Source organism: Pantherophis guttatus, chromosome 17, assembly GCF_059756535.1.
Source record: "Pantherophis guttatus breed Tessera chromosome 17, ASM5975653v1, whole genome shotgun sequence".
NCBI classification, from domain to species: Eukaryota; Metazoa; Chordata; class Lepidosauria; order Squamata; family Colubridae; genus Pantherophis; species Pantherophis guttatus.
Genome location: NC_142079.1, coordinates 417,595 through 443,892, shown reverse-complemented (window position 1 = coordinate 443,892; position 26,298 = coordinate 417,595). Strand labels below are relative to the sequence as shown.

At 58.2% G+C, this 26,298-nt stretch overlaps 1 protein-coding gene across 4 annotated transcripts; it reads left to right on the top strand.

The window, feature by feature from the left end:
- On the top strand, positions 1 to 26,254 carry KIAA1671 (KIAA1671 ortholog). 4 transcript variants are annotated; one of them, XM_087880560.1, is made up of 13 exons: positions 1 to 176; positions 7,077 to 7,202; positions 7,465 to 8,992; positions 9,538 to 9,631; positions 10,596 to 13,349; positions 13,560 to 13,688; positions 22,340 to 22,419; positions 23,076 to 23,271; positions 23,352 to 23,532; positions 23,765 to 23,886; positions 24,060 to 24,202; positions 24,323 to 24,402; positions 24,628 to 26,254. In XM_087880560.1, the coding sequence occupies exons 3-12, from the start codon at positions 7,503 to 7,505 to the stop codon at positions 24,399 to 24,401; spliced, it is 5,268 nt and encodes a 1,755-aa protein (XP_087736686.1). In that variant the 5' UTR covers positions 1 to 176; positions 7,077 to 7,202; positions 7,465 to 7,502; the 3' UTR covers position 24,402; positions 24,628 to 26,254. The 4 variants fall into 4 exon arrangements, with proteins under 4 accessions (XP_087736686.1, XP_034284835.3, XP_034284834.3 ...); XM_034428944.3 differs by having other exon boundaries at positions 39 to 176; positions 23,043 to 23,271; positions 23,768 to 23,886; XM_034428943.3 differs by having other exon boundaries at positions 39 to 176; positions 23,043 to 23,271.
- Positions 26,255 to 26,298: the final 44 nt, after the last annotated feature.

Below are 26,298 nucleotides of genomic sequence, written 5' to 3'. Positions count from 1 at the left end.
GGGACGTGGGTCGCCATGGCGACGGAGGTGCTTTCCTCGCGCCAGGCTTCGGGCCGACGAGCAAGTTAGGCTGCGGGGGCCCCGCCCTCCCGAGCGGCTGAGGCCACGCCCCCTCGCAGCGATCTCGGCTGCGCCGCGGAGAGGAGGGCGCGCGGGTAAGCTGCTGCCCGACCCAGGTGAGGACTGCGGCCCGGCCTGCTGGTGGGGGTGTTGGAGGGGGGAGAAGAGGGGCGCGGTGTGTGGGGGGAGGGGAGCGAGGTGTGCCTGGTTATCCCCGCCTGCAGGACCCCTCCCCACCTGTGACCCCTCCAGCCCCGCCCCCTGGGACAAACCGCGGCCCTGAGGGGTCTCCGCCCCCCGACCCCCCCCCGGGCCTGGCAGGTGCTGGCTGGGGAGCATGGGCGTTGTTGTCCCCGCAGTCGGGGCCCTGCGTTGCTCGGTCCCCTTCCCTGCCGCTCCTGGGGGGGCGACTCCCTCGGCCTCTCCTCCCCATCCCTCCGGGGGGGCGTTTCTGAAGCGGGGGTCCCGCTGCCCCCAGGACCGCCCCCCCCGGCTTCCTGGCCCAGGCAGGTAGGAGGCGCCTCTCTCCGGGCGGGGGTCTTGTGGAGGGGGGACTTTCCTCCGGGGTCTCCGAAAGGCCCAGGGAGCCTCGGGGCCCCCTTCCCCCGCCCAGGAGCAGTTGGGGCTCCGACGTGCTCTCCAGGTGAGGCTCCCCCAGGTGGGACCAAAGGAAGCCGAGTGGCCGCAGGGAGTGCTTTGTTCTGGGCAGGCAGGTGATTCCCCTTTGTCCTTCCCGGATTTCCTCCCCCCCCCCCCCGCTTGCCAAATGGGATCCCACCGGCCCTCTTGAGACCAGGCAGGATCTGCTGGATCTTGGGCCCCGGGGTGACATTTCTGGCGGGTCCAGTCTGGTGCAGCAAGAGAAGGTTTTGCTGGGGGCGGAAGGCGCTCAAGTCGATGGCCTTTGATTTGCAAGTGAAAGATTTCATTTGGGTTCCCCCAGTGGCTTCTCTCCTGTTGGCTTGCCGCCTTCAATTTTCGCCACCAACCACATTGGCAACTCGGAGAACACCGTCTGTAAATGGTGCCATAAATGGAACCAGAGTAATTTATTCTGAAAGGACGGGCGACCTCTCAATATTGGGTTGTATTTTCAGCGTTCAAAGGATTAGCTAAAGTCCTCGGCAGATGGCAGGACTCAAGGTAACCAGACACTGTTACATCCGAGTCTAATTCTTTCAGACATAATTTTACACTGTGTGTCTTGGAGAACGAAAATTGGCTGTAGAGGTTCTTGGTGGCTTCTCCCCTAGGCCTTTCAAATGTCTTAGATCGGCTCAAAATTGCCTGTGGAATACAATAATTGAAGTGGAAATGCCATTCCGGGATTGCAGTGTATGACTGCTGGATGGGTCATAAATCTTTTTTTCTCTCAGTGGTAATTATAAGAAGGTCTCATGGCAAGAAAAAAATAAACAGACAACCTGATCCAGAAAGTCTTTCTCCTCCAAGGAACTGAGCTGCGGTTGGAAATGTGTGCCCAGGAGTTCTTCTCATGTGATGTGTGCAAACTGAGAGGTGTGCCCACATAATAATAGTTATGAATAGAGTTTCTTAAGTAGCTTTAAACAATGCGTGTTTACAAAGGCGATGATGAAAATGCCTTTCTTTGGAAGCTGGCCAGAGGAACCAAGCTTGGCCACCTTCCTAAAGTTGTCAGCTTCTTCAGGATTGTGGAGGATGGGAGGAAGGGGAGAATTGGGACTCCAAAGGAGCCGTAGTGCTTCCAGGCTCTCCTTTGGCATCTCAGGAAAAAAAAAAGGGAACAGGCCAGTCAGAGTCAGGTGGTCTGCAACCCCAAGTTGCGGGAGACTGTATTAATAGGAGGTTTATTAGATGGGAAAAGAGCAACATTACTGAAATCACACTGAGCAGCAAGTTGCTGAAAACGGACTCCAAAACCCATATGTGGTGAGGCTAACGTGGGGAAAAAAGATAATTTAAGTTGTCTTGGGTTTGCTGGAAAGGATTTTTTTTTTCTCTGTAATTCTTGTGAGTATATTTTTGTAGTGTGTTTCAGGAAGAGAACTCCTAGCATTCTTCTCAACTATGACAGGAAATAGAGCAGCTAATCGGAAAAAATCTGTATGCTTGTTTCTGTTGGGTTTTTCTGGCAAATGATTAATGCTTCTCTAGAAAGAATGTGTGAACAACTTAAATACCTGCGCATACGGTTATCCCGGGATATATCGATTAAAGCAATTGTTGTTAGTCTTTCCAATGCTGGTTGGCTTGCTCTGATGGAAGACTTCTGACACATGATCCCACATCCTGGGATGCAGGAAGAACAAAGCTCCCCGGGCCTTCTTCGGATGGCTTTTGTTGCCCATCCATGCAAGTCTTCCAGCCATGCCCATCACCTAATTGCCTTAAATTTCAGCCTCGGTCTTCCTGCCCAGCATCATGAGCCTGGACGGTGCTGCATAAGTGGTAACTTACTCATTGAAGCAGGAGTTTATTCACCCATTAAGCCATGTGGACAGAGCTCCGAAGGAATGCGGAGGCCAGTCCAACCAGTTGGACCAGTGAGTGAGTTTAGAGTCATCCAGGCAGAGACTGTCTCCTCAGCAGTGAGCTCTGTACATCTTCTCAGATGGTGGTTGAGGCTGTTCTAAGACAAACATGGTATTGATTTGGACTTAGAAAATGGCCAGCCAGGTAGCTTTGTGGATCCTGGAGCACGCACCGTGTTTGGCAAAACAAAAGTGAAATGGTAATGCTGAAGATTAAGGTTTGCTAGAAGGTTGGCCTGTTCTGTCTTAAAGAATTGTTAAGGGGGAGAGAAAGACGGGAAGCGACAAGGGAGAACAAAGCACTCTGTGTTGACCCAAGCAGCTTCTTCTGCTGAACTGGAAGGGGAGGGTTCCTAAGCTGTGGGGCTAACCAGTTTGTGCCTATTTTATTTAATATGAATCAGTGAAGACAAACATTGCAGTACTTAAAACGGGAAATTGCCGTTCCTGTCCTGTTCCTGATGTTCATAGAATATTAAAAGAATACTTGCGAAGTGCAGCTCAGGGCGAGGCTTGGAGATCGTAGCTGGGTGAACTTGGCTGCTCTTTCCTCCTGAGCTTTGGGGCTTCAAAGCCAGCTCCCCTGCTTCCTTCTGAACCTGCCTTTTCATGGAAATGCCAACCCCAGAATAGCGTGTGTATGTGTGTGTGTGTGTGTGTGTGTGAGTTCCACCTAAGTTAATTGAAGTTAATAGGTGTGGCAAAACAGTTCTGCGGAGGGGAGGTGGGCGAAACCAGTGCTGCTTTTAAGGAAATAAGTTCCTTTTTATGCAGAAAGTGGGAGATCTCAGGTTTCTTGGCTTCAGGGACTGGAATCGGGAGAAAAGTGGAAAAGTTGAGATCCATGAAGCTGGTTCCATAGTCCATCTTGGAGGGTGGGGGAGGGGCTGCTGGAGGGTGTTGGCTTCCACCGCCATATAACAGGGCTGGTGCCAGCTTCCGAAGGCCTTGAAGAGAACCAGCTCTAGGCAGAATCTCAGGCCGAAGGTCGGCACAGCATGCCAGGTGAGGTGCGGTGGAACAGGTCTGGGCAGGCCGCTGCCAGTCCTTTGCAAGGGTGGCACTGCTTACCGTCTCCGTTGGCGCATGTCCTGTGGGTACAGTTGCTAATAAGGAGAATGCAGCCCCAGCCCAGGGTCTGTCTTGGCTGCAGGAGAGGCAGGCCCAGCGTGGGGGTACCTGGCCCAGAAGGTGGCCGGCTGGCTGCTTGCAGGTAAGGCTGAGGTGCTGCTCGGAGGGAGTGGTCTGCCCTTAGCTTGGCAGCGGGCCAAGGTTCCCTCGGGTGTGTCCATGGGGGCCGAGGGCTGCTTGTACAGAAGAGCCGATTCTCCTGCACAGATCCCTTTGAAGAGTGCCCAGGAGCCAGGCAACTCCAGGTCCCCCTGGATAATAATAACCAAGGCTTCATGTTTTGGGTGGAATAAATCAGAACCTGTGATCGTATATGGTGGATTTTGAGGGCAGTAAAAGGATTGTAAAACCAGTTGCTCCTTTAGCAACACTGATAACTGGCGGGGGGGGGGCACGGGGGGACAGGGGAGGGAGAGCCTGCCCTTGCTGGGAAGTGGCTGTGCCTGCCCCTTGGTCAAGCAGGAGGTTGACGTGTTTGACTTGAACACCTTTGCTGAGTTGCAGCCTTCCTTGGTGGGCACCAGGTTGGGGAAGGTCAACAGGTGAGCCACTAGTTTTTTGCCCTGGAGAGAAAGCCTGGCTTTCCTAGCTGTGGGCCTCCCAGCATGTGGGGCTCGCCCGCTCGGTCGCAGCCGCCTGCAGCTCGCCCGGTTCTCCCATGTGCCGAGTGCCAGGAATTGTGGGCTGTCTGCAAGAGCTCTTTGTTCGGCTACCCAGAGATGCCGCCAGTCCTGTGCCAGCTTGCCTTCCCCTCCCTGCCCGTGACTCTGCGTTGGAACAAGCAGCCTGGGAAACGGCTGGTGCTGAGAGTCTCTGGGGCATCCTGCTTGAAAGACCCGGCGCCCCTCCTCTGCCCCGACTTCCGTCTCTGAAACCGAAGGTCCTGGGCTCCGCTGGCTGCCAGCTGCGTTCTCCAGAGAGCGCCGGGCACGAGGCCACTGGGGCCATCGCTACGTTGCTTTAGAGGGGTCCGTACCAGAAATTGGAGAGGGGATTCCAATGCAAAGCATAGCGTGCCTGGCCTTGTCCCCTCGGGCCGCCTGCCCATGTGCACAAGCTGAAAACGTCGTCCTTGCCTTTAATGGCTTGTTGGTAAGGACGAAGAGGGTCAGTTCTGCCTGGGGGGATCTCTGGTGGGTGAGGGCTCTGCCAGGGATGTTTCTGCCTCAAAGTCAGCTCTCGCAGAAGGGCTGAAAGAAAGAAGACCCCCAGCCTGACCCAGTGGCGGGCCTCTCTTATCCAGGGGCTGCACTTTGGCTGCATGGAATTGGCACAAGGGGTCTCTCCGGGTGGATAAGATGCGTTCACCTCTTTGTTGTCCTTTGTCACAACGCCTGTTCCTTCTCCGTTTGTGTGTTGGCATCCAGAGCTTCCCTTTGGGGCTCGGGCTCGGAATGGTGGCGCAGCTTGAGAATCCGAGGTGGGTCTGAGACACATGCAAGGAAGGAGCTGCTGGAGCGTGGTGGCTGGGCCTGGCCTTCAGTGCAGAGAGATCCCCTGGGCTCCTTTTGGGGAAGGGGCTCTTAGCCCCTCGGAGGGTAGAAGACCAGCTCCTGGGCGAATATCATTCGACTGCATTGGGGCCTGGGCAAAGAGCCACGACTGGTGGATATTCGGGAGCCTTCCCACAGACCTTGGCCTTTGTTTCCTGACGTAACGCCCTCTGCTCCTGCTCAGCGCCTTGGAGCGGAGGCGCCTTCTGCCGAGGCCATTGTGTCCTTGCAGAGCACAGCCGGGGCTTTGTTTCCAGCTAGCTTTGGGCCAGGGAGACTGGGGCGGAGGGGGGAGGCAGGAAAGAGCTGCCAGAGGAAACGGCCCTGCAAGCTGAGAGGGCCAGAAGCATCCCGGCTAGATGGTGAGGCACCAGCTTTAAACTCGGCTTGAAGAGATCTTGGGAAGCAGGTGGTCTTGGGATCCGGGGATTTGGAGGCCACTCGGTGCAGACACAAGGCACTCACTGCCAGGTGCGCAGACAGAGGCTCCCAGGGCACAGGGAAGGAGCCTTTGGCTGGAGGGGTGCCCTGTGGCCACCCAGAGGCCTTGGAGGACCGCCTGCAAGGCGGAATGAGGAAGTCCAGGGGATGAGTCAGCCTTGCTGTGCACCATGGGCTTGCTTCCTGCTGTCCAAGAGCCTTGCCTGCAGGTTGGCTCCTTAAACTCCCCCCCTGATTGTGTGAGCAGGGCGGAGTGGGTGAAATGGGAGGCGGCTGCAGGACATGGTGGGTTTTGCCACGGCTGCACGAGGGAAAAACATCCGGAAGAACCGCCGTAGTCGCATCCATTCGACCTGGGCAGCCTCCCGCCCCCTGGATTCAGATGGGTTCTTCTGTGCTGAAGGGAAAAGGCAGGCCCTGCAGGGTTCCCTCTGGGCAGCCCCTGGAGAGGAGTGGGTCCATGACAGTCCCTTCTCTCCCCCCCCCTGCCCCCCCCCAATATTTTATGCTAGGTTCTGGGAAGTGGATGGGCTTTGGTTTCCTCTGCTGCTGGGTTTCAGCTGGCCTGGGGGGGGGATGGGATTAAGGTCTGCCGGTTACTGTAAAGCCACTTTAATTGCTCCGTCATAATTTCAGAGTCCAGGCCACAAGCTTGCCTGATTACAGAGACGTGTCTGCTTATAATATACCCCACAAACCACGGCTTGTTTCCTGCCTAAGCCAGCAGACGATCTCTCAGCAGGGCCTTTCTGTTCCTGGGAGGCGAAGAGCGGCCTCCTGCCTCTCCTGCATCCGGAAAGGTGCCTGCAAGCCCACCGAGCCCCCTTTCCGAGCAGAGAAAGCACCTGGGAACTGCGTTGAGTTGGTTTGGATTTAGGGGTGTTTCAAGGGAGTGGTGAAGGGTTTGTGGTGAAAAAGAGATGCTGGCAGAAATGCTCCAGCAGAGCCACATCCGGGTCCTGGGAAGTTGCTTGAAATATTTGACTGCATCCCCCCCCCCCCCCCCCGGCCTTGGGGATCCCTCCTGGGAAAAGGTAGCTGCTGCCCTCAAATTCCCCCCAGGAGCTGTTTGCATCCCAATCATCAGCTGCTCCCTTTGGAATGAAATGCTCGGCATGCAAATCTGGATTAGTTGCTTTTCATTGGATGTCATGGGTTTCCTTTTTTTTTAACCAAAGCCAATTAAATTCCCGGATCGCCTGTCCTGTTCCCAAGGAGGCGAGGCTGTGTTTGCCAGACCCACAAGCGGCTCTGACCCTCTCTTGCCTTGAGGGAGTGGGGCAGAGAGGAGGCCCCACAACGGTCGGAAAAGGAACCCCAGGACTCAGAGGGGGCAAGGGAGGGGTCAGCTTGGGGTCCAGGTTATCAGTCCTGGGTAGGAGGCAAGAAGTATCTTCCTCAGCCACTGAATGTCTTGTCTTTTTTTTTTCATTCACAGCTGAATCCTCGAGGCTGTTTCTCTCCAGCCGTTTTTGTTCTGCTTCAGATCTGCTTCAGAATGATCCTCCCTGGAGTCACATCCCTTCCCACGTGGAATCCTTGTGAAACGGGCCAGGACACTCAGGTTGTGTGAAAGGGCTTCTTGAGAACGGAACCGGATCGGTCTTGGGAGGCTAAAATGCATCTGTGGGAGCGCTGGGACGGTGCGTGTGCACTTGCACGCCTGTGTCTGTGTGCTGGAACTCAAGAGAAAGTCAGCAGAGAGCAGAGGTTCAGATCCCTTTTGGTGGGCTATGATTATTTGGAACGTTTCCATGGGAATACGGTAGCTAGAACTGCCGGCCTCTCAGCCTCGTATTAATGCCTGATATCTCCATTTCTCGTAGGGGACTCCTTCTCGCGGGACCCTCGCCATCCCAATTCCATGAGGCCCTTCAGAGCAATGGCCACACAACTTGAACTCGGCTCTGCCCTGACCTCACTGGGCGGCATAAGCGAACCAAGGACCGAGGCCGCCTTCCGGCACTCCTTTATCAGCTCACTGTCTGACGCCAGCCGGAAGCCCTGGGAGGGGCCCCGTGCTCTGGCCCCGCTCATCCCAGAGGGCAGGGGGAATCCTATGGGTCCCACCACCATGCCCTCCACCGCGTCCAGGCCACCTTGGACCCCCAAGCCCTTCTCCCGGGAGACGTCTTCCGACACGTTTGCTACAGTGAAACCGCCCGTCCCAGCACTCAAGCCCAGCAATGCTTCGCCAAAGCCCCCCACCTTTGCCCAGACTTTTGAAGACGCTGCCAAGGGGTCGCCTGGAAACGTCCCACCGCTGGTGGATCAAAAACCGATGGAGACCAAAAGTCCCATGGAGCCAGTCACCCACCTGCCCTTCTATCTGAGTCCTGAGGCCAACACCGTCATCCTCTTTGAAAGCAGAAGGCCTGTGAAGGGGAAGGCCGAAGAGGGAGGGTCCAAGGCCCAGGAGGGGCAGCTGCTACGCTCCCAGTCAGAGAAGTGGCCCCGAAGGCAGCCCTTGCCCTTCACGGACCCCAGGCCGGTCTCCTGGGCCCCTCACTGGAAGGAAGCCTTTGCGGGAGGACCCAAGGGTTCGGCTAGCAGCATTGAGACACAGCAGAGTCCGACTCCGGCCACTGAGACGCACTCCCAGGCAGGTGGGAGACCCGCAGCCTCGGCTGGCTTTTGGGGATCCTGGCAGGAACAAACGCAACCACCTCCTCCCAAGGCTGCTTCCGGCCCAGGGACCCCAAAGCCAAGGCCGCTCCCCACAGATCTCACAGGCAGATTTGAAGTCCGGGAGTCCTCCTGGGAGAAGAAGCCTTGTCTGGCTGAGAGCAGAGAGAAGAGCTTCCGCGTAGCTGGCAACAGGGCCCTGGGGGCCACAGGAGCCAGGCATGCAGCAGCCGGCTTAAGTGGGGCTGCCCCATCTGGGCCCAGAGCGAAAAGTGCCAGCCAGCTGGCTGAGCCCCCCCAAAGCTGTTTGCCCTCAGCTCCCTCAGGCCAGACCGTTTCGGAAGACGAGGGGCAAAACTGCGCACAGGAGCTGGGAAGCCAGGGGAAGCCCAGTGTGGGGCAGCCCAGCATTAACCAAGACCAGCCTTTGGGGGAGAGAGGAGAGGTCACTCCCCAGGAGGCTGGCTTAAGGAATGCCGACCCGCCCGACGCCTCGGATGGCAATCACAGAGGCTGCGCTAAAAAGACCGTCCCACTCCTGGACCTGTCAGCAAAGCCTTGGGCTCCCACCGAGAGCGAGTCCCTCCGCGGCAGCCCCGGAAAGGAGATCCGGACACTGAACATCCAGCAGAGGATTCAAGTGCTGACGGCAGAGAACGCGGGTTTCAAGGCAGGAGGCCTGCGCCGCTCCTTCCGCTCACGGCCTCTTTCCACAGATTTGACAAAGATGTACGTGATGGGGGAAAGGGCCGTGAAGCTGGTGCCTTCCGAATGGGTTGAATTTCACTCCCACAATCCCGTGCAGCTCGGGGGATTCTGGGACTGGAAATCCAAGCTGGGAAAGATACCGCGGCATTGCAGGAAAGCTTCCTCGGGGCTTTGAAGCTAATAATGGCCCTTTGGAGGAAGAATCTGTAATGGGAGAAAGAATGAAGTTCAGTTTTAATTCTGAACTAACAAAAATGGAGGTCCAGGAAGGTTGAAGCTTATGGGTAATTTTATCAGCGCTCTCTGATAAAATGAAAAATGTTCCGGGGGATCTTGGACAAGCTTGGATGTAGGATTGAACCCAGGGATGCCCTGTTGACATGTGGGCAGACCGATTCCGGGGCAGGGGGAAGAAACCCTTGGGGGAGGCCAGCGCTAAGGTCTTGTAAGTGTGTGGCAATTATAGCCGACTGCCTTTCAGCTGCAAAGGTTGGAGGGAATTGCACAAAGGCTTGCATTTCTTCTGTGTTTTTTCCTCCTCAATGGTATGGAATCTTTGCAAACAGGTTTTCTGGCCCCGTGATTGCAGGCGAGCTGAAGCCCAAGAGGCAGCCTGAATGGAACAAGAAGCCTGCTGGTGAAATGCAAGAGGCTCCAGAGGTAAGAGGGAAAATCCAGACTCCATTTCTTCCCTCAAAGAGAAACCTAAATTGGACACGGCCTGTATGACCTTGCGGGAAATGGGGCAGGGCAGGATCCCCAGGAGCTTCATCTGCTGATGCCTTTTTTGGGTAGCCCAGAAAATTGTGTTTTTTCCTAGCCACGTGTGCCTAGGAACGCTTTAAGCAGCTCTCCAGGATCGTAATAAGCTGTAGGTTTGTCCCTTTTCCCAGTCAATTAGATCACAGTCTAGCTGTTATGCCAGTCTTCCCAAGTTTGAAGTTCAACTCCCATAATCCCTCAGCCAGCATGTGGATTATGGGAATTGAAGTGTCCCAAGATTAACGGAAGGGCCGCGCCTTTTCTGTGCTCTTTCTAAGCAGCCTGATGGCCACACGGCCTTTGTGGTCCTCCTAGCCCTTCCTTGAAGGTTTCCTCCTCCTGGTGATTCATTGATCTGTCAAAGGATTGTGCTGGTTAACTGGCTGTGCTCCATAGAAGTGAAAGTGTAGGTGTGTATGTATGTGTGTAAGAGGTTGTGGTAGTTTTGCTTGTATAGCCAGTTTAATAAACATTTGCCACTATATATACATTTTTGCAAAGGTCTCAGATTTGCTGTGATGTCTGGTGCGGTCTCTTCACAAAGCTTCTTTTTTTGTGGGATGGGCCGTTTTTGGACGAACCTGAAATTTAAAGAGATTGCTTAAACCAAGGAACAGATGCCCATCCACGTGACTGGATGGATGGTGGCGTATAATGTCCTTTGCATTGTTCTCTGCATAAAAAAATAATAATAATATACTGCTATGAACTATTTAAAGAAAAAGACCGAGGTGTTATGACATCGTGTTCCTGAACGCTTCCAGCTCTCACTTTAAAAAAAAAAAGACTTGCTCTGGCAGATGCCAGTTAGAGAGGTGCCCCAAACACCTTCCTAATGCATGCACATTTCTGCTTGTTTCAGGAGACGACGCTGCCTGTGGGTGGAGCAGATGTTGGAGAAGCCGGCATGGCTGGCAGTCCCTGGAAGCCCCTGCTGCTGGCAAAAACACCGTCCAGAGAGGGGCCCCCCAAGAGACAGGGCAGCTTTGCTAAAGGCAGACTAAATGCCTCTCTGCCAGGGGAAGAGCCTGGCTTGGTCCTCAGCCCCAAAGCGAGAACGTTGTCCAGTTCGTCCACTGAAGACGCCTGCCCTAAGACCGTCAGAGCCACCATGTTTGAACATCACGTGCAGAGATACAGTGTGGTGGCCAGCCAGCTTGGCACCGAACCGGCCTTGCTCTCACTGATGGTGCCCTTTGGAGGCTCGCCCTGCTGTGGTGGGGAATTTTGGAAGGAGGGAATGGTGGGAGATGGCCAGCCGACCAAAGCCTCCGCCCTGGAGGCTGAAGCATCAGGGGAGGCCGGAGGACCCAAAGATCCCAGACCTTTAACCGAGGACGAAGGCTCTCCGACGTTGGCAGAAGACTCCCTGGGGGAGAAGGGTGAGCAACCTGCTTCAAAGGGCATGAACGATTCCCTGCTGGCTCAAAGGATCGAGCCCAGGTACGAGATTCTGCAGACCGTGGGGGAGAGGGCGCAGAGCGAGGCAGTGGCAGTTGTTTCCGGAGGGAAGGCCATCACTCTCCGCCGCCAGAGATATTTGAAGGAGAACCGGAGAGCTGGTGACTACGGCAAGAGCGAAGGCTGGAGAGGGGCTTCTGCCCTAGGAACTGGCCCGTGGAAGGACCACCCTGCCTCCGGGATCCAGGCTGCTTTCTACAGGGAAGGAAGTGGGCCAGAGAGGAATCGGGCCGGACAGCAGGCGGCCTCTTTCAGGATGAAGGATGACGGCAACTTTGCCCCATGGTTGGAAACCGAAAAGGAGAGGGGGCTTGCTCCTGCTGGTGTGACGGAGGGGTCCAAAGCACTGGGTCGCACCCTGCAGTGGGCTGAAACCAGGGCGCCCGAGGCCGATGGCTGGGAAGGCTGGCCCGGCGTGCTTGATCAGCAGACCAGCCAGGGGCAAAGTGCCAGCTGCCCAGGACGCCTCTTCAGCCTGGACCTGAAGCCATCTCAGGGGCCGGAGGACCCCGAAGGACAGAAGCTGCGCTCAGCCAGATACGGAGCAGCCCAAGAAATGTGGGAGGCCATGGCGGAAGGAAAGGAGTCGCGAGAGCTCGGCATCGAAGCGAGGTGGACGAGCAGCTTCCATGACGTTTCTGCTCCCAAAGGTTCAGATCGCTGGCGAAGGAAGACTCTGCCCCACGGCTCTGCTAGGTTTGAGGACCCGGGGGAGCCCCCTCAGGGCCCTGCTGAACTGGCCAGCAGAAGCAACACCCTGCATCTGATGGATGGCTCAGTGGCAAAGAGAAGCCCCCAGACCCTCGGTGGACTAGAGCCCAGACAGGCGGAGGTTACCTCTCCCAGCCGCCCGAAGAAGCCGCTCTCTCCTTCAGAGCCCAAGGCCACGTATTTTGCAGTCACTTGCCAAATCTCGGAGGAGATCAATACCCAGCCTGGGAGAGCTGCGGCTGTGGCTCCTCATGTGAGTGCTTCCAGAAGAGCCGATCCCTTTTCAGAGGGAGAGAGCTCTCCAGCCAGGCCTCTTGGCAGGCGCAGGGGAGAAACGGGGGCCTCGGACCGTCCAGACACCGGGGCCTCTAAGGCTCCCCCGACTGAGGCCAGAGACCAGGAGCTGCCGCAGAGACAACCAGAGGCATCAGCCGAAGGGCGTCCAGCCAGACCTGACCTGCCCCTCTGTCCTGGGGCAAGGTCTCCTTCCTACTTGGCGCCCCTCCAGCAGGATAGCCAGCAGAAGAGATCCGGCACGCTCAGTCTCGGCGGAGAGGAGGAGGAGGCGGCCCCCGATCACTACAGATCGAGAGTGGTGGACATTGATGAGCTGATGGCAGAATATGGGGGAGAGTCCCAGAAGCTTTGTGCCAGGGAGGGCCAGAGAGAGAGCAGCTTCTCTCCTTGGGAGAAATGGCCTCCCAGGAGCAGCTTCTCGGGGAAGCTCCCCTGCAGCTCTGACCAGAGAGAGACCAGGGTGGAGCACTCCCTGGGCAGCAAAGGGCCGGGCACCGAGGCCAGCAGTGGCGAGGGGAGCCGTGCACGTGGGAGTGATCCACTGGAGATCCACCCCCAGGAATCTAGGACCAGAGGGGGGAAATGCAGCCCTCCTCAATGGGGCAAGCCGGACACAGAGAAGCCAAAGCCATGGTCTGCAGAGCCCCCTGAGCCAAAGATGAAGACATCCTTTCTCATTGGCAGGGAGCAAGGAGAGGGCACCGGGCAGAGTGCCAAAGATGCCTGTCCCAGTCCCCACCCTGCCCAGATAGACCTGGGAGGCTTGTGGAAGGAAGCCAGTCCGAAGCAGCGGGCAGTTCTGGCCCCTACCGGGGGGTGGTGCCCCAGCAGTGACTGGAGGGGCGGCAAGACTGGGTGGAAAGCTGAGCCCCAGGCCGGAGTCTGGGAGAAGGGCCCTCCTGTAGCGCAGCTTGGAGCGGAGTGGAGCAGTGCCACTGCATCCCCAGGGACGGGGGCCATGCCAGAGCTGAAGCGTTCCTCCTCTGACAAGACCCCTCGGAGCCCAGCAAGGCTCAGCTTTCCTTTGGGACCAAGGCTGGATCAGACACACATCTGCCAGCGCTTCACTCCTGAAAGGCCCGGGGCCTGGCTAAGTAAGGGAGGCCCATCACCAAGGGACTGCTCCTCCTCCCACGGAGGCACAAGGGTATGTGTGGGGCTTGGAGTGGGAAGAATGGGGCAGAGGGAGAGAGTGGGGTGAGGGTCCGGCTCCCTTGGGAGTTGAAATGTAGCCCACCTGGAGACATCCAGGGATGAGGACAAGGAGGGTCGTTGAGACTCAATCAAGCGCCTGATATATTTTTTGGGGTGGGTGGGTGGGGGCCTCTTCTCCGTCTGATGGGTCTCCTCCTAACAGGACCTTGGAGAAGGCGGCCTCAGAGTGGACCGTGACGATGCCACAGCCATCAAGTGCTCTCCGTACCTCCTTTCACAGCGACGCAGTCACAGTTTCTACAACGAGAGGAGGACAGATCACTGGCCAGGGGTGAGTGCTGCAGCCTCTTCTCTGGGCATCTGCAGGCCATTTGGGAAGGTCCCCCTGAGATGCCATGGGTCAATGGTTGGTTCTTCCAAGGAATGGGCCAGGGTTGGTCTCCGCCTTGGCTTGGGAGGTGGAGGAGGATGGCCTTTGGCCCCTCAATGCTTCGGCCACCGGGCGGAGGGCTCCGTGTGGGGCTCGGCTCTTCCCCAGCAGAATTGCTTCTAGGTGGGGGTCCAGTTGGGCCAGCAGGAACCCCGAATGTGTGGGGGTGATGTGTGGGGGCTTGGGGGGGAGGCGTGATGTCCTTAACATGATTCCTCCAAGGCCTCATCATGGGGAAGGGATTGTGGTTTGTGTGTCCGTTGCCTTAATTTTTTGTGGTGGTTGTTACGGTGCTGCTCCCGCCTAGTTGCTCTGCTAGACCCATCATCGTGGTTTATGACTTAGTATCTGGGTTGAACCCGGTTGGTCGTGGGATATTGAAGAAACCATGTTTCCTCACAGAGGAACTTGGATTGTGTCTGCCTTCCTGGATGGGGGTGGAGTTTGCTACTGTGGGCCTGGGAATTTTGCTTGGGTTCTCCTCGGGAGGAAGCCAGGTATGACTGAGGTGGACGTGGGCAGGGACTCTCCTTCCCAGCCTTGGCTGGAGGTCAGGCCTGACCTTTGAGTGCATTGTGGGACGGCCGCTGCCTCATTGTCCCTTCCTTGGAGGCTGAGAGCAGACAAGGCCGCGGTCCAAAGAAGAAGGGGCAGTAGGAGTCCCTTGCCAGAGAAGCCGGGGGTGGGGTGGGGCGGGGCGGGGGCAGTTAAGCCCCCCTGGGCTGGGGTGATGGGAGATGAAGGTTCTGGGAAACTGCAGAGCTTCCCTAATCTGCCCGATTAGAGCTTTGTGTGTCTGCAATAAAAGTCACTTATTTACCTGACCCTTGACTCCTTCTGGAAAGCTCCGGGGGGGGGGGGGGGGGTTGGGGTTGGGCTCCAGGGAGGCATTCTGGATGAACGGCTCCAGCTCTACTTCCAGAGAGTAACTCAAGTCGGGGCCCCAATCCCAGCCGAGCGACCCTCCGGCAGTTGCCCTGCCCAGCAGTGGGAAAATGGGGGTCTCCTGCAGCTGGGTTGACCTGCGCTGAGCTGAGCCCCTCCCTCCCTGCTGTGAGGGGGTTTGTGGGGAGGGGCCTCGGCTGGGAGGGATGAGCTGGACCTTTCTCTGGGGCTGCCTCCTGGTCCCATAGGGCAGTGCTGGGCTGGTAGACGGTCTCCTCTCTGGGAGCCCAGGGGGCACTTTGGCCATGCCTGTCGCCCAGGGGTGAGGATCCATGTCCCGCTCAGGGTCTGGGGACCCTTTGGCCGGATCCAAAAGGGCAGCCTTGCCACACAGAGACAGAGTTTCCTGCTTCGAAGTTTATCAGGGCTGCGCAGCCGCCTTGAGGGTAGAAAGACCCCTCCCCCGATCCCCGTGTCCAGCTCTTCAGCTCTGCTGAAAGATGCCAAGCCTGCCCCCCTGAATTCCCCTTGGGGCGGCTCCTCTGGTTCCCTGGAGGAGAAGGGGGGCAGAGTGGAGGGGCCCCTCTGGAGGCATAAGAGAGAGAGAAGCAGATCTTCCCGGGGGGGCCTGCAGAGTCAGGGCCCCCCTCCCCCTCTCCTCTGACCGTGGATCAAGAAGCGCATCTGGTGACGATGGGAGAGAGACAGAGAGAGAGAGAGGCTGATGAATAATTTGCAGGTTCTTGGCGGCTTCTGCATTTCAGATGCTCCGGAGAGGGGAGAGTGCTGAACAATTGCTTGCCGTGGGAGGATTTTATCCTCCCATTTAATTTTTAAAAAGCGGCTTTAACAGAAACATTAAGCTGCTTTCTCCTCTCCTCTCGCAGCCGAAAGGGGAAATGAGGTCATTGGCCACAAACGAAGGGGGTGACCTTGTGCTGCAGCCTCCCCTTGCTTAGCAACCCGTTGGGCCCCTGGGGAGCTTGGAGACGAGCGCTGGGCCCCGGGTTTCAGGAGATGGGCCCCCCTTTGGCCTGGGAGCCTCCCCTGGGGCTGCTCTCCCTCTGTGGCTTCCTCTGCCCCAAGGAGCTGAGCTCTGAATTATGCAGGCTCCCTTGAAGGGGCTTGGCCTGCTTGAGGGGGACAGGATGGGGGGCTGCCTGACTCGGGACATGGAGTTCTATTACTGTCCAAGTTGCTGGAAGCCCCTTTGCAGCCTCTGGGTGAGTAAGAGCCTTTCTCCTGCTTTCTGACCCATTCAAATGGGGTGGGGGGAACGACTCAGTTTCCTGGCAAGGAGGGGGGCTTGGCAGATAACCCCAGGCTCTGAGCAGTGATGAGCAAGTGATGCTGTAGAAGCTTCTTGTTCCCCCTGGAATCTAATGGGACAGCGGAGCCTCCTGCCTTCGTTACCTTGCTGGGCTGGGTAGAGCTGGCCGGGCTTTTCCACCCTCCTGGCCTCTTCCGTTCATGCTTTTCTGGTGGCACCTGCGGGGAATACCACACGAGGGCAGCAGCAGCCTTGCCCCCACAGCACCCAGTGGCAGCTGGTTTCCAAGGCGCTTTGCCAACCCTCCAGCATGTTGACTCTGCCCTTTCTGGAGCTGCTGGGTTGCCCAGTTACCAGGGCTGCTTGGGCCGGGAACCAGTCAGGGCCTTTCTTCCTGGAGGTGGGCGTGGGCTGTGGGAATTTTAAGCCAGTCTGCCTGGAACTGGCCTGGGGGGGCCTGGAGCAGACCCTCCACCCACCCACCCACCCCCAGCACGCAGGAGCAGACCCCTGTGGGCTTAGCAAGGGGGCACCCCCAGCTGGAGCCTCCAGGCAGGCCATGCCGTGGGCGAGATGCCTCTTTCTCTTGGGAGGAGGAGAATGCCACACTGATGCCAGATATTTAAGCTTCCATGAGGGCCTTGGCATCTTCCCTCCTGGCGAATCACCGCCTGCCTGTGCCTGCTTCTAAACCAGGGTGAGAAGCCCAGTCCCAGCAGCCCTGCTGTGCCAATGAGTGCTCCCCCTGCTGGCCACGCACCCCCCCAGCAGGAAGTGGTGTTGCCTGGGAAGGGGGGGGCGCTTGATTGGCGTCTCCCTGCCCTTATGCAAATGGTCCTGCCTAAGGCGCCACTTAAAGGGAGCTCTCCTTGAGCCACACGGGCTTAGAACCAGGGAGGGTCCCAGTGGGCGGCTTTCGGAGGCTTTGCAAGGTGGGGAAGGAGCCAGTTTCTTGTTTTTGCCCGGCTGCCTCGATGCCTCCTGGGGTGAAGGGCAAAATAGGGCTTTGGGTTTCAGGTTGGCCATTGCTGGACAAAAGGGAGTTTCAACTCCCATCTTCCCCAACCAGCTCCTTCAGGGTAAAGGATTATGGGGTGCTGTGGTGAAAAAGGTGGGCCTTTGATGTGATTCTGCCCGAAGGCTGCTTGTTAAAGGGGGGAAAGGAAGATCCCTTGCAAGAACCTTCTGCCACTGGATTTCAGATCAATGAAGCTGCAAGTTATTTTTAGTCCATGTTGCAGCTCGTCTTCAGGCCAGTGGCATAAACAGGAAACTGCGGAGGGCAGCGTAAGACTCCTGTTGACGGACGGGGGGGGCTCCCAAACACCTGTTCCCCCCCCAGGGCTATTTTTAGAGGGCTGAAATGAAGTCATCTGTGCAGGGGCCACCATAGTTGGGGAAGGCAGGGCAGTGCCTGCTTGGGGGAGGGAAGGGAAGCGCCCTGAAGGGAGGGGGCAAGGCACCCAGGGAGCTTCCCTTGGCCCAGATGCCCGTGGGAGAAGGCCTCCCTTCCGCCTCCAGAGACCGCCTGAGGTGACCCACCTGGCTGGGGGAGGGGGCCGGGAGGAGCAGGCCTTGGCGGCGGGCAGGCTGGGGATGTGGCTGCGCCCCTTGAGTGGAGGGAGGGGGTTAATGCGGGGTGGCCGCGTGACGTGGCGGCGGCATCGGCCCGATGGATGCGCCTGAGTCGCGGGGCGGATGCTGCTGTTCCTCCGGTGGTTGCCATGGCAACTTCCCCCGCACTCGCGCGGTGTCCCACCCGGCCGGCCTGCTCCGGCCCCTCCCGCCGCCGCTTCCCTTCTCGGCGGGACCCCTCCCCCCCGCAAGCGCGGCCCTTCCAGCCGGCTCATCGCGAGCGCGCCGCCCGCCTCCCCCGCGCTCTCCTGGGTGGGCGCCCGGCGAGGAGGAGCGGGGCTCGGAGCGGCCGCCTCCTTGGCAGATGGGGGCTCTTCCGCGATGCGCGTCCTGGCCGGGCCCGGGGCTCCGTGCGCTCCGCAGCGGCCGCCCGCCCAAGGGGCTCCCGGGGGGAGGGCGGCGGCTGAGCGGGGGGGCTCGCTAGGCCTCCCCCGCGCAGCGCAGCGCAGCCCCCGCCCCTCGCCCCTCCCTGCGCGCCCGGCCGGCGCTACCTGCGCTCGCTCCCCGCGGGCCGGCCATGGACTCGCTGGGGGAGAAGGTGGCGGGGGCGCAGAGCCACGTCAACCGCTGGGTGGGCTCGGTGCGCCGCTCGCTGCACGAGGCGCTGAACCTGGTGGCGGCGGCGGTGGCCCCCGAGCGGGCGGCGGGCGAGGGGCCGGGCCGGGCCCCCTTCAAGCGCCCGGCCTCCTTCAGGCAACTGGCCTCGCGGGGCCGGGAGTCCTTCCGCCAGTTCTCGGTGCGCAGCCAGCGCCGGCTCTCCTCGCTCAGGAAGAGGCCCGCCGGCGGCCCGGAGCAGCCCTCGCCCACGCCGGAGCTCGTAAGGACGGGCTGGGGGGGGGATTGGGCGAAAACGGAGGGAGACCCTCCCCGCTGGCCCTCCAGGCGCCCGGCCTCGGCCTCGGCCTCGCAACCGGCTTCCTTATCGAGAAAGGGAGCGCAAAGGCACCTTTGTCCGAAGAAGATAAGGGGGGCGGGATGGCCACAGAAGCGAGCAAGGCCAGGAGGACCCCCGCCCCGCCCGGCCGGCCCAGCTCCCTTCCCCAAAGGCAGCGGGGCTGTGTGGCCCAGCCCTGGGGCGCTGAGTCAGGCGGGCCCAGGGGCTCTGTTTGTCCCAAGAGGTTGCTGACCTCTCCTGGTCGGGCTGGCATGAGACCAAAGTCTGAGGGAGGGGGACTCCGGGTGGGGTTGAGGGGCTCCTGCTCCTTGCAGGGCAGATCAGGAGGGCAGAGACCGGTTTCAGGATGGCCTGGGGCTTCTCTTCCTCTTGGGGCAGAGACCAGCCCTACTTCTTCGATGTTGTCTTGTGGGGAAGCTGCCTCTGAACTGTGGGGAGGGTTTGGGTGGGCTTGTTTTCTGCATGGTTTATCTTTGGCCCACCACTCTCCAGGAAATTGCCTGCTGGCCTGGCCTGCATTTCCCAGAGAAGGAAAGTCAGTTTATCTGCCACAAGCGGAGGCATTGCACCCCCCACCCCACCCAAAGACCTGGGCTGAGCTGCAGGAGACTTTGCTGGGGAGCGGCGGTGGTGGGGGTTTCATCTAAATCAGCGTTTCCCAACCTCGGCCCCTTTAAGACTCCTAGGATTCTTACCTAGCAATGACTGTGCTAGCTGGGGAATTCTGGGAGTTGAAGTCCACACAGCTTAAAGTGGTTGAGGTTGGGAGACATTTCTCTGAGCACTCTGAGATTTTGAGAACCATTGTGGTGAACTGGATGGCGTCTTGCCTTGGCACCAACTCTTAAGCCTTGTTTTGATTCTCTTTTGCAAATATTTGCCCACAGGGGACTTTAACCGGTCTGCCAGAGAAGGCTGGCTTTGGGGGGCTTTCCGTTTGCCCTGGGTGATTTTTAAAGCAAAGTTCTCCAAAGGAGGTTGCTGTGCCAGCCCTCTGGAACGGCTGGGCACTGTCCACAGGGGCACCCCTTGGGTGACACCACGTCTCAGCGTGCGGGAATTTTGGCGCCTCTCGTGGCTGGTGGATAGACTAGAGGGACCGAGAACCACCTCCCACTAGGAACCGAGTAGATCATTTGGCAAGAGGCTTGGTCGGGGGGTGGGGGATTAGAACCCTGGACTGTCGGACAGCGCATCTTTCTCCCGCCATTGTATGCCCAGCAGAAGCCTTCTAACCTTCTCCAGAAAATGGTTGCAGACGGTGCCTGCTGATAAAAGGAGTTTCCCCCCAGACATCAGGTTGAAGGCCTTGGCACAGCCACTCCCTCCACTCGCCCCTCCTGGGCTCCTGCCCCGGGACTTGAGCGGCATAGCCACGCGCCCCTCCTTTTCTCTAGCCACTTAACCCAGGCCCTTCATGGGATTCCTCTCCAGAGTGTCAGGCCACCTGCCTTGGCATTATGAGATGCTGACGCTTGGGGAGGTGGGCATGTTTATGCCCGGGATGCTCTTGTGCCAAGCAGGCCTTGCTGGTTCTGGCAACCTTCTGCTGACCCTGAGCGCGGCAGGCCCTGGCAGGACCGGAGCATCCATGGCAACCCCCGTGCGGAGAGAGGGCGGGATGTTCTCCTATGTGTGCGTGGAGGATGAACCGGGCTCCCACTTCCTGAGCCCAGAGATTACATACAGGCACCCAGCAGGGGCTGCCTTCTCTGGCCAGAGGTTGGGTTTCGCTCCTTCCCTCCTGACCGGCTGAAAGGCCGGCATTGAGCAGGCTTTGGGTCGTGGTGGTTCAAAGAGAGTTCAGGGATGTTTTAGGGTTTTCCCACCAGAGAGAAGGTCTCTCTCTCCCTCTGGAGAAGTGGGTCAGGGTCGTTTCTGCTTGTGCTCCTTGAGTGGCTCCCCTCTTCCTCCTCCCCCCCCCCACTTGCACAGGAGACGCTGCAGACGTCTGGCTGAATTGTTCTGGCTCTGGTTAAAAATACTCTCAAACGTTTCAAAGTCTTTGGGGGGGGGAGATAGAAAATCTGCTGGAGTCACCTTGAAGAGGCTTCGGCTTCTGGGAAGCCCTCCTTGGAGGGGAGCCATGAAGCAGTTGGAACCCCTCCCCCAAAACCTGCTTCACCCCTCTCTCCCACCATCTTGGCTCCATGACTGACTGTCTCTTTGGGGGCTTTTGTGACCCCCCCTCCCCGGGGCTTCTGCCTGAGCCCCCCCCCCCCCCGGCCATCTCTGGCTGAAGCCTTGGCTGCTTGCCCCTGCTGCTTCTAGGAAGGAGTCAGCTCCTTCCCTCCCCCCCCCCCCCCCAGGAAAGAGCTGTGATCATAGGAGGGTGGGGGTGGGGGGGGAAATGTCATAAGTGAGGTCAGCCACTTCTAGGAACTGCTGCTTATCTGTGGCTGCAGCCGCCTCTTGCTCTGAAGCTGCACACGGGCTCCCTTCTCCCGGGGTGTATGTTTGTTTGTTTTGTTTTGTTTGTGTATGTGTATGTGTGTGAGCCAGGCCTTGCTGTGTGTGCAGAGCAGACTCACCCAGTTGGGCAGCTGGAAAGCCCTTCGGGGGGCGAGGGTGTGTGTGCTTGTCAGTCCTTTCAGCGATGACCCTCCGGGACTTCAGCTGAGAGCGACTGGCCCTGCCCTTCCGTGGGGCAAGAGGTGGCAAGCCCATGCCAGGGAGGACTCCTCCATCTCTCTGGCAGGCGGAGGGGTATAGTGCCCCCCCTTTCTTTGGCTGGCTCAGGAGGAGCCCCTGCTGCATCCGGGGAGGGGTGTGTGTGCGTGTGCCAGCATAGAGCTTCCCCCCAGCCAAGGCAGCAGAGGGATTGGATGCAGCCTGGACACGCAATGTGTATCTGGGTGAGTAGTTGTGTAGCAAAGCTGCCTTGTTGGGGCTTGCACTGCCAGAAAACTACTGGTAGCAGGATCTGGGAGGCGTCAGAGAGAGATTCCTCAGAGGCTTTTCTCGGGGGGTTTTGGGGAGGGTGGCCTGGACATTTGGGGATAGAGCAAAAGCTTGTCACAGACCCTTTTCTGGATTCCCATTTTGGTAATTTCACTTTTGTTGTCTTCCAAACAATCTCCATAGTGCCTATGTCAGCTTTTTCTCATCACCTTCTGAAAGTTCATTCATTGAAATCTATATCTTTTCTGAGATATCAGTTATTGATATTTCAGTTTCTGCTTAAAAAAAACCTCTTTAATAAAAAGTTACAGCTGTTTTGTCATTTTAGCTCTTTTCTGCCTGGCCCTCCAGTTCCCTCTAGTGTCCGTTTGCAGCCGTCCTCTGCCCTCCGTTCCTGGCACCACTTCAGTTCCCCTTCAGTTGTTTCCCATTTATTTACATGCTTGCTTTTCAAATCTCACAGCAAAAATAACCAGGGTTTCAAATCTTGTTGGTCTCCCGGTCTGTTTAAAACTTCCTTAAATCAAAATCCTTGTTTTTTTTCTGCCAATCGTATGTTATTCAAAATTCTTAAGTCCCTCTTTAAAACTCCTTAAATCCAATGAAGGTACAGTTCATGAGGTGTCAAATTAAACTCACCATTCTGAAGTTCTCTAATATCCATAAAGCGGTGAAATTGAACATTTATGAAGGTGATTAGAAAGGGGTTTCTTTCTGGCTTCCTGTCCTCATGAAAGGCTCTGTGGTTGTGGAGAGCAGAGATGCTGGCTCCCCACTGCAAAAGTCCCGGAAACTCTGCTTCCCAGGGAAGTTACAAGGTTTGGCCTGGTGGGGCCTTGGCTGTGGAAATGGGGAAGGAGGTGCCTCCACCACCATGGGGCAGTGGGGAAGGGAGGAGGTGCTGCCCCCCCAGCCTGTTCCATCTGGCAGAGGGTGATGCCAGCTCTCCCTTCTCATCTTCCCAAGGACCACTTGAAGCAGTGCTTCGGCCGGCCGTCAGCAGAGGCCAGGGACACCGACGTCCTCGTGCAGGAAGCCAATGGCAGGTATGGCACCCGGGGTGACCAGCGGCAGAGAGGAGACGGGAGGGGTGCCAAGGGCACATTCGCATACCCACTTCCTGCAGTCCAGCTGACGAGCAAGAAGGGCAGGGGAGCCACGAGGGCCACTCCCTGGCCCCAGGCAGGACCCCCAGAGCCAGCTCTGGCTTCCTAGCAGCTGGGAAGGTGGAGGGGTTTGATGGTGGCAGGAAGGGGCCTCCTTCAGCTGCTTTCTCCCTGGGAAGCACAGCCCACAGCGCCCCCTGCTGCTCAGTCAGCTCCTTGCCCAGGACCCAGATGGGGTGAGGCCCCTTCTGTGCTGCAGCTGGGAAGGGGTTGGTCCTGCAGCTAGCCAGGTGGCTTCTTGGGGTCTGCGGGAGAGATGAGGCTGATTCCAGCCCCCAGCTTCTCCTGCAAACATTTGTGGCAAGAGAGGCTGGGGGCTTCTCAGCTCAGGCACACAATAACTTTTCTAGATGCCCCCCCCCTTTGCTTGAGTTGTTAGAATCCTTCCCTCTCCCCAGAGCAAGCCCCTCCCTTGCCCCCAGCTCGGGTGATGGAGGGGTCCTTGCAATCAGTCATGCTCCCAACTGCCATTCGGGCTGAATCACATCCGGTGCTTGTCCTAGTTTCAACTCAAAGTCTCCTTCCTTGGAGGGCAGCGTGGCCCCTGCACAGAAGCCATCTCCCAGCTGTCAAGCGTCCTTGTACTCATCTCAGAGGGGTCTGGCCACTGCCACTGACCGACAGGCTTCATCCAGGGAGCAGAGGAGCCACAGCCTGGACGATTCCAGCCCAGACGCAGATTCAGCATCTCCCCCCACGGAGAAGGCCAGCCCGGACTTCTCCTTCCTGGAGGTGGGTTGCAGGGCAGGTCCCTCTGGCTTTTTTGAATGGAGGTCTGAGTTCCAATTGCAAGCCGGTCTCTTCTCTTGCAGCAAACTCCCCGGCTGGACTCAAGGGTCCTGAAGAGCCGCATCCTCCTGGGCAAAAAGCGGCAGCAGCATCGGGCCCCCATCTCCCACACCCTCAGGAGGGGTGCCAGTGGAGACGCCCAGCCGGCCCCCATCTCTGCAGTGGAGGGACCAGCCAGCGCCTGGATGTTCAGGGCCTGCACAGGTGGGACCCGTGGGAAGGCCGTTGCAGCCAGGAATTCCCCCCCCCCGCCAGCAACTCGACAGGGGGCTGTGGGAAAGGGGTGCACACCTGGCCAGTGTGGCCCCCAAGACAGGTTGGCCCTGAAGGGCTGGGTGGCAGCAGCCACAGCCCCCTCTCAGCCCTGAAGCCTCTTGGGGGGATTCAGTCTGTTCTGGTGACAATTTTCCTTCCTCCCCCTCCCCTCATGATGAAGAAGGAAAGCCCCCCAGGACAGGAGAGGAAAAGGATGAAGAGGAGTCCCCTCCAGCAGAGAGGCTGTTCCCTGCCCAGCCGCGGCTGCCTCTCTTTCCGGGCCTGGCTCCCTCCGCCCTCAAGGTACATCAGAGATGCCCCCCCCCAGGAGAAATCCTGTGTCTCTGCCCTGCCCAGGGCCAGCCTGGAGGCTTGATCCTGGACACGGCCTGGGTGGGTGGGCTCTCCGCCTCCCCTGTGGGCCATCGGCTGCTTCTCCGTTTTCTCCTGAGGGGGATTTGGGGCTTCCTCCACAGGCTCAACTCAGGAAAAGGCACGAGTCGGAAGGGAGGAGGGAGGAAGCCCCCCCAGCACCCCTCTGCAAGTCTCCCAAAGGTCCGCTTCTGGCCAGGGGCTCCGGTGGCCGGGCGCTGGCGGCCACCCCCGAGAAGGAAGGGAGGTGAGAGATCAAACAAGATGGGCTGCCCCTTATTTCAGCAAAGTCTCCCCCAACTCCCACCCCCTGGCACGGCAGGGGAAGCCCCTCCAGGGTGGCTGCTGAGGCTGTGCTGCCTTTCAGGCTGGAGGAGCTGCCCCCCCCATGGCTGACGGAGCTGAAGTCCAGGAGGAAGCAGGACCAGCCTGAGAGCCCCATCTGAGGTGCGGGGGGGGGGGGGCAGGCCTCGACAGAGCTGGGGAAGAGAGACCCATCCACTGAACTGCTGCTGGTGCCAGGCAAAGGGAGGGGGCTTGAGCCTGGCCCAGGCAGCTCCCTTGTCTACCTGCCTGCCTGCCTGGGAGGGGGAGGAGGCTGCAGGTGGTCCAGGGGAGGCCCAGGCAGTTCAGATGATCTGATCCCCCCCCCCGTTCCCCCCTCTTTTCCAGGTTGAAGCCATGACTGGCCAGAGGAGGAGCTGCCTTAACTGACCTCTGCCCTTTCCCTGCCCTCCTGAGGTTTCCTCTCGCCTTGACCGACCGCTCCGTGCTCAGTGCCTGCCTCGTGGGGCCCTGCCTGGCTCCAGTCCCGGAGAACTCGTGGGAGGGGGCCCGGCCCCACCACCCTGTATCTGGGGCTGCCTTCCTGCTGGGGAGTCAAGGAGAGAACCTGGGATCTGTGGGCAGAGAGGCCTCGGCCTTCCCCTTTCTCTCTGCAGAAGTGAGAACCGGATCTCGTTTCTGCCATATCGAGGAGGAAAAAGGGCCACTTAGTTTTTCTGGGATCTATTTTTGATCAGCTGAACAAAAGTTGTGGATTTGCTACTTGGCCAGGGGCAACATGGTGGTTCGTTCCTGTTGTTGTTCAAAAAGATCAGAGGTGGTTTTATTGTAGGAGTTTTTTCAGCTGTGGAGTAATTGAACCGTCCTTTCCCAGGAGAGAGAAAGCAATAAAGTCCAGCGTCTCTTCCAGAATGGCTGTAAATCACCCCCGGAGGCGGCTTTTGTCTTGACTTCAGAAAGAGGAAACGGGCAGAAGGGAGAAAGAAGCAACTGGGTCTCAGCCACAGAATCCTCTTTGTCTTTGCTGTAGATTTTCTTGTAAATATTTGGGGAAGGGAGTCCTGAATTCGATTCCGGTCCTTCCAAATGTCCGGATCTCTCCCGATTCTAAGCGTGGGAGCAAATGAACCTGCCTCTCCGTGGCCGGGGGTGGGATGGGGGGAGGTGGGGGGAGGTCCCTGGAAAGAGGGCAGAGACCCTTGCAAGCCCTTTTCTGCTCCATCCTGGTTAGCTGGAGAAATCCCAAATTGGGCAGTTCTGTGAATACGTCTGTGAGCGATGAGGCCCGAACACCTCTGAAGATCCCTTTGGTTATGCTGTGGGGCGCATGGGGGGTCACCCCCCTGCCTTTTGCCCCTTTGGAGGCACTCTTGGCAGCAGAGTGGCTACCCCAAGGCTGCCTCTGGTCCTGCTTGGCTGGCTGCTCAGTCAGCCCTGTGCCCAACCTCGGGGTTTGCATTCCTGCCTCCTGAGACGCTGCTGTGGCTAGAAACCTGCACCCCCCCCCCCCATAAGTGCTCTTCTCGAAATGCTCTGGCTCCCCAAAGGGTTCAGCCAGAGGAGATAGTGACAGCCGGCCGTTGGGCCTCTGCGCCTCCCAGGTGCCGGTCCTGGACCACAGCTTTCTTTCTTTCTTTCTTTCTTTCTTTCTTTCTTTCTTTCTTTCTTTCTTTCTTTCTTTCTTTCTTTCTTTCTTTCTTTCTTTCTTTCTTTCTTTCTTTCTTCCTTCCTTCCTTCCTTCCTTCCTTCCTTCCTTCCTTCCTTCCTTCTTTCTTTCTTTCTTTCTTTCTCTCTCTCTCTCTCTCTCTCCCCCTTGTTTGGAGGAGATGGCCCCACCCCCTGTGCCACTTGGAGGAGGCCTCTCCTGGCAGTGCCAGCAGGACATCCGGGCATCTGCAGCATTTCTGAGGCTGGGAGAACTTGGCTGGCAGATCTCTGGGAAGCCACACACAGAGGTCCTGCTCCTGGACATGTTCCGTCTCGATTGTCTGATTAAAAAGCTTGCTCAGAGCGACTTGGTGTGGCTGAGGTTTTCTTTCTCTCTCTTCGTGGGTGGAA

Bases quoted from the DNA above. Each gene is read 5' to 3' on its own strand.
- KIAA1671 (XM_034428943.3), top strand. From the start codon at position 7,503: ATGAGGCCCTTCAGAGCAATGGCCACACAACTTGAACTCGGCTCTGCC. The intron at 22,420-23,042 runs GTATGGCACCCG...TGCTTGTCCTAG, and splicing joins GTGCAGGAAGCCAATGGCAG to TTTCAACTCAAAGTCTCCTT. The intron at 23,533-23,764 runs GTGGGACCCGTG...CTCATGATGAAG, and splicing joins GATGTTCAGGGCCTGCACAG to AAGGAAAGCCCCCCAGGACA.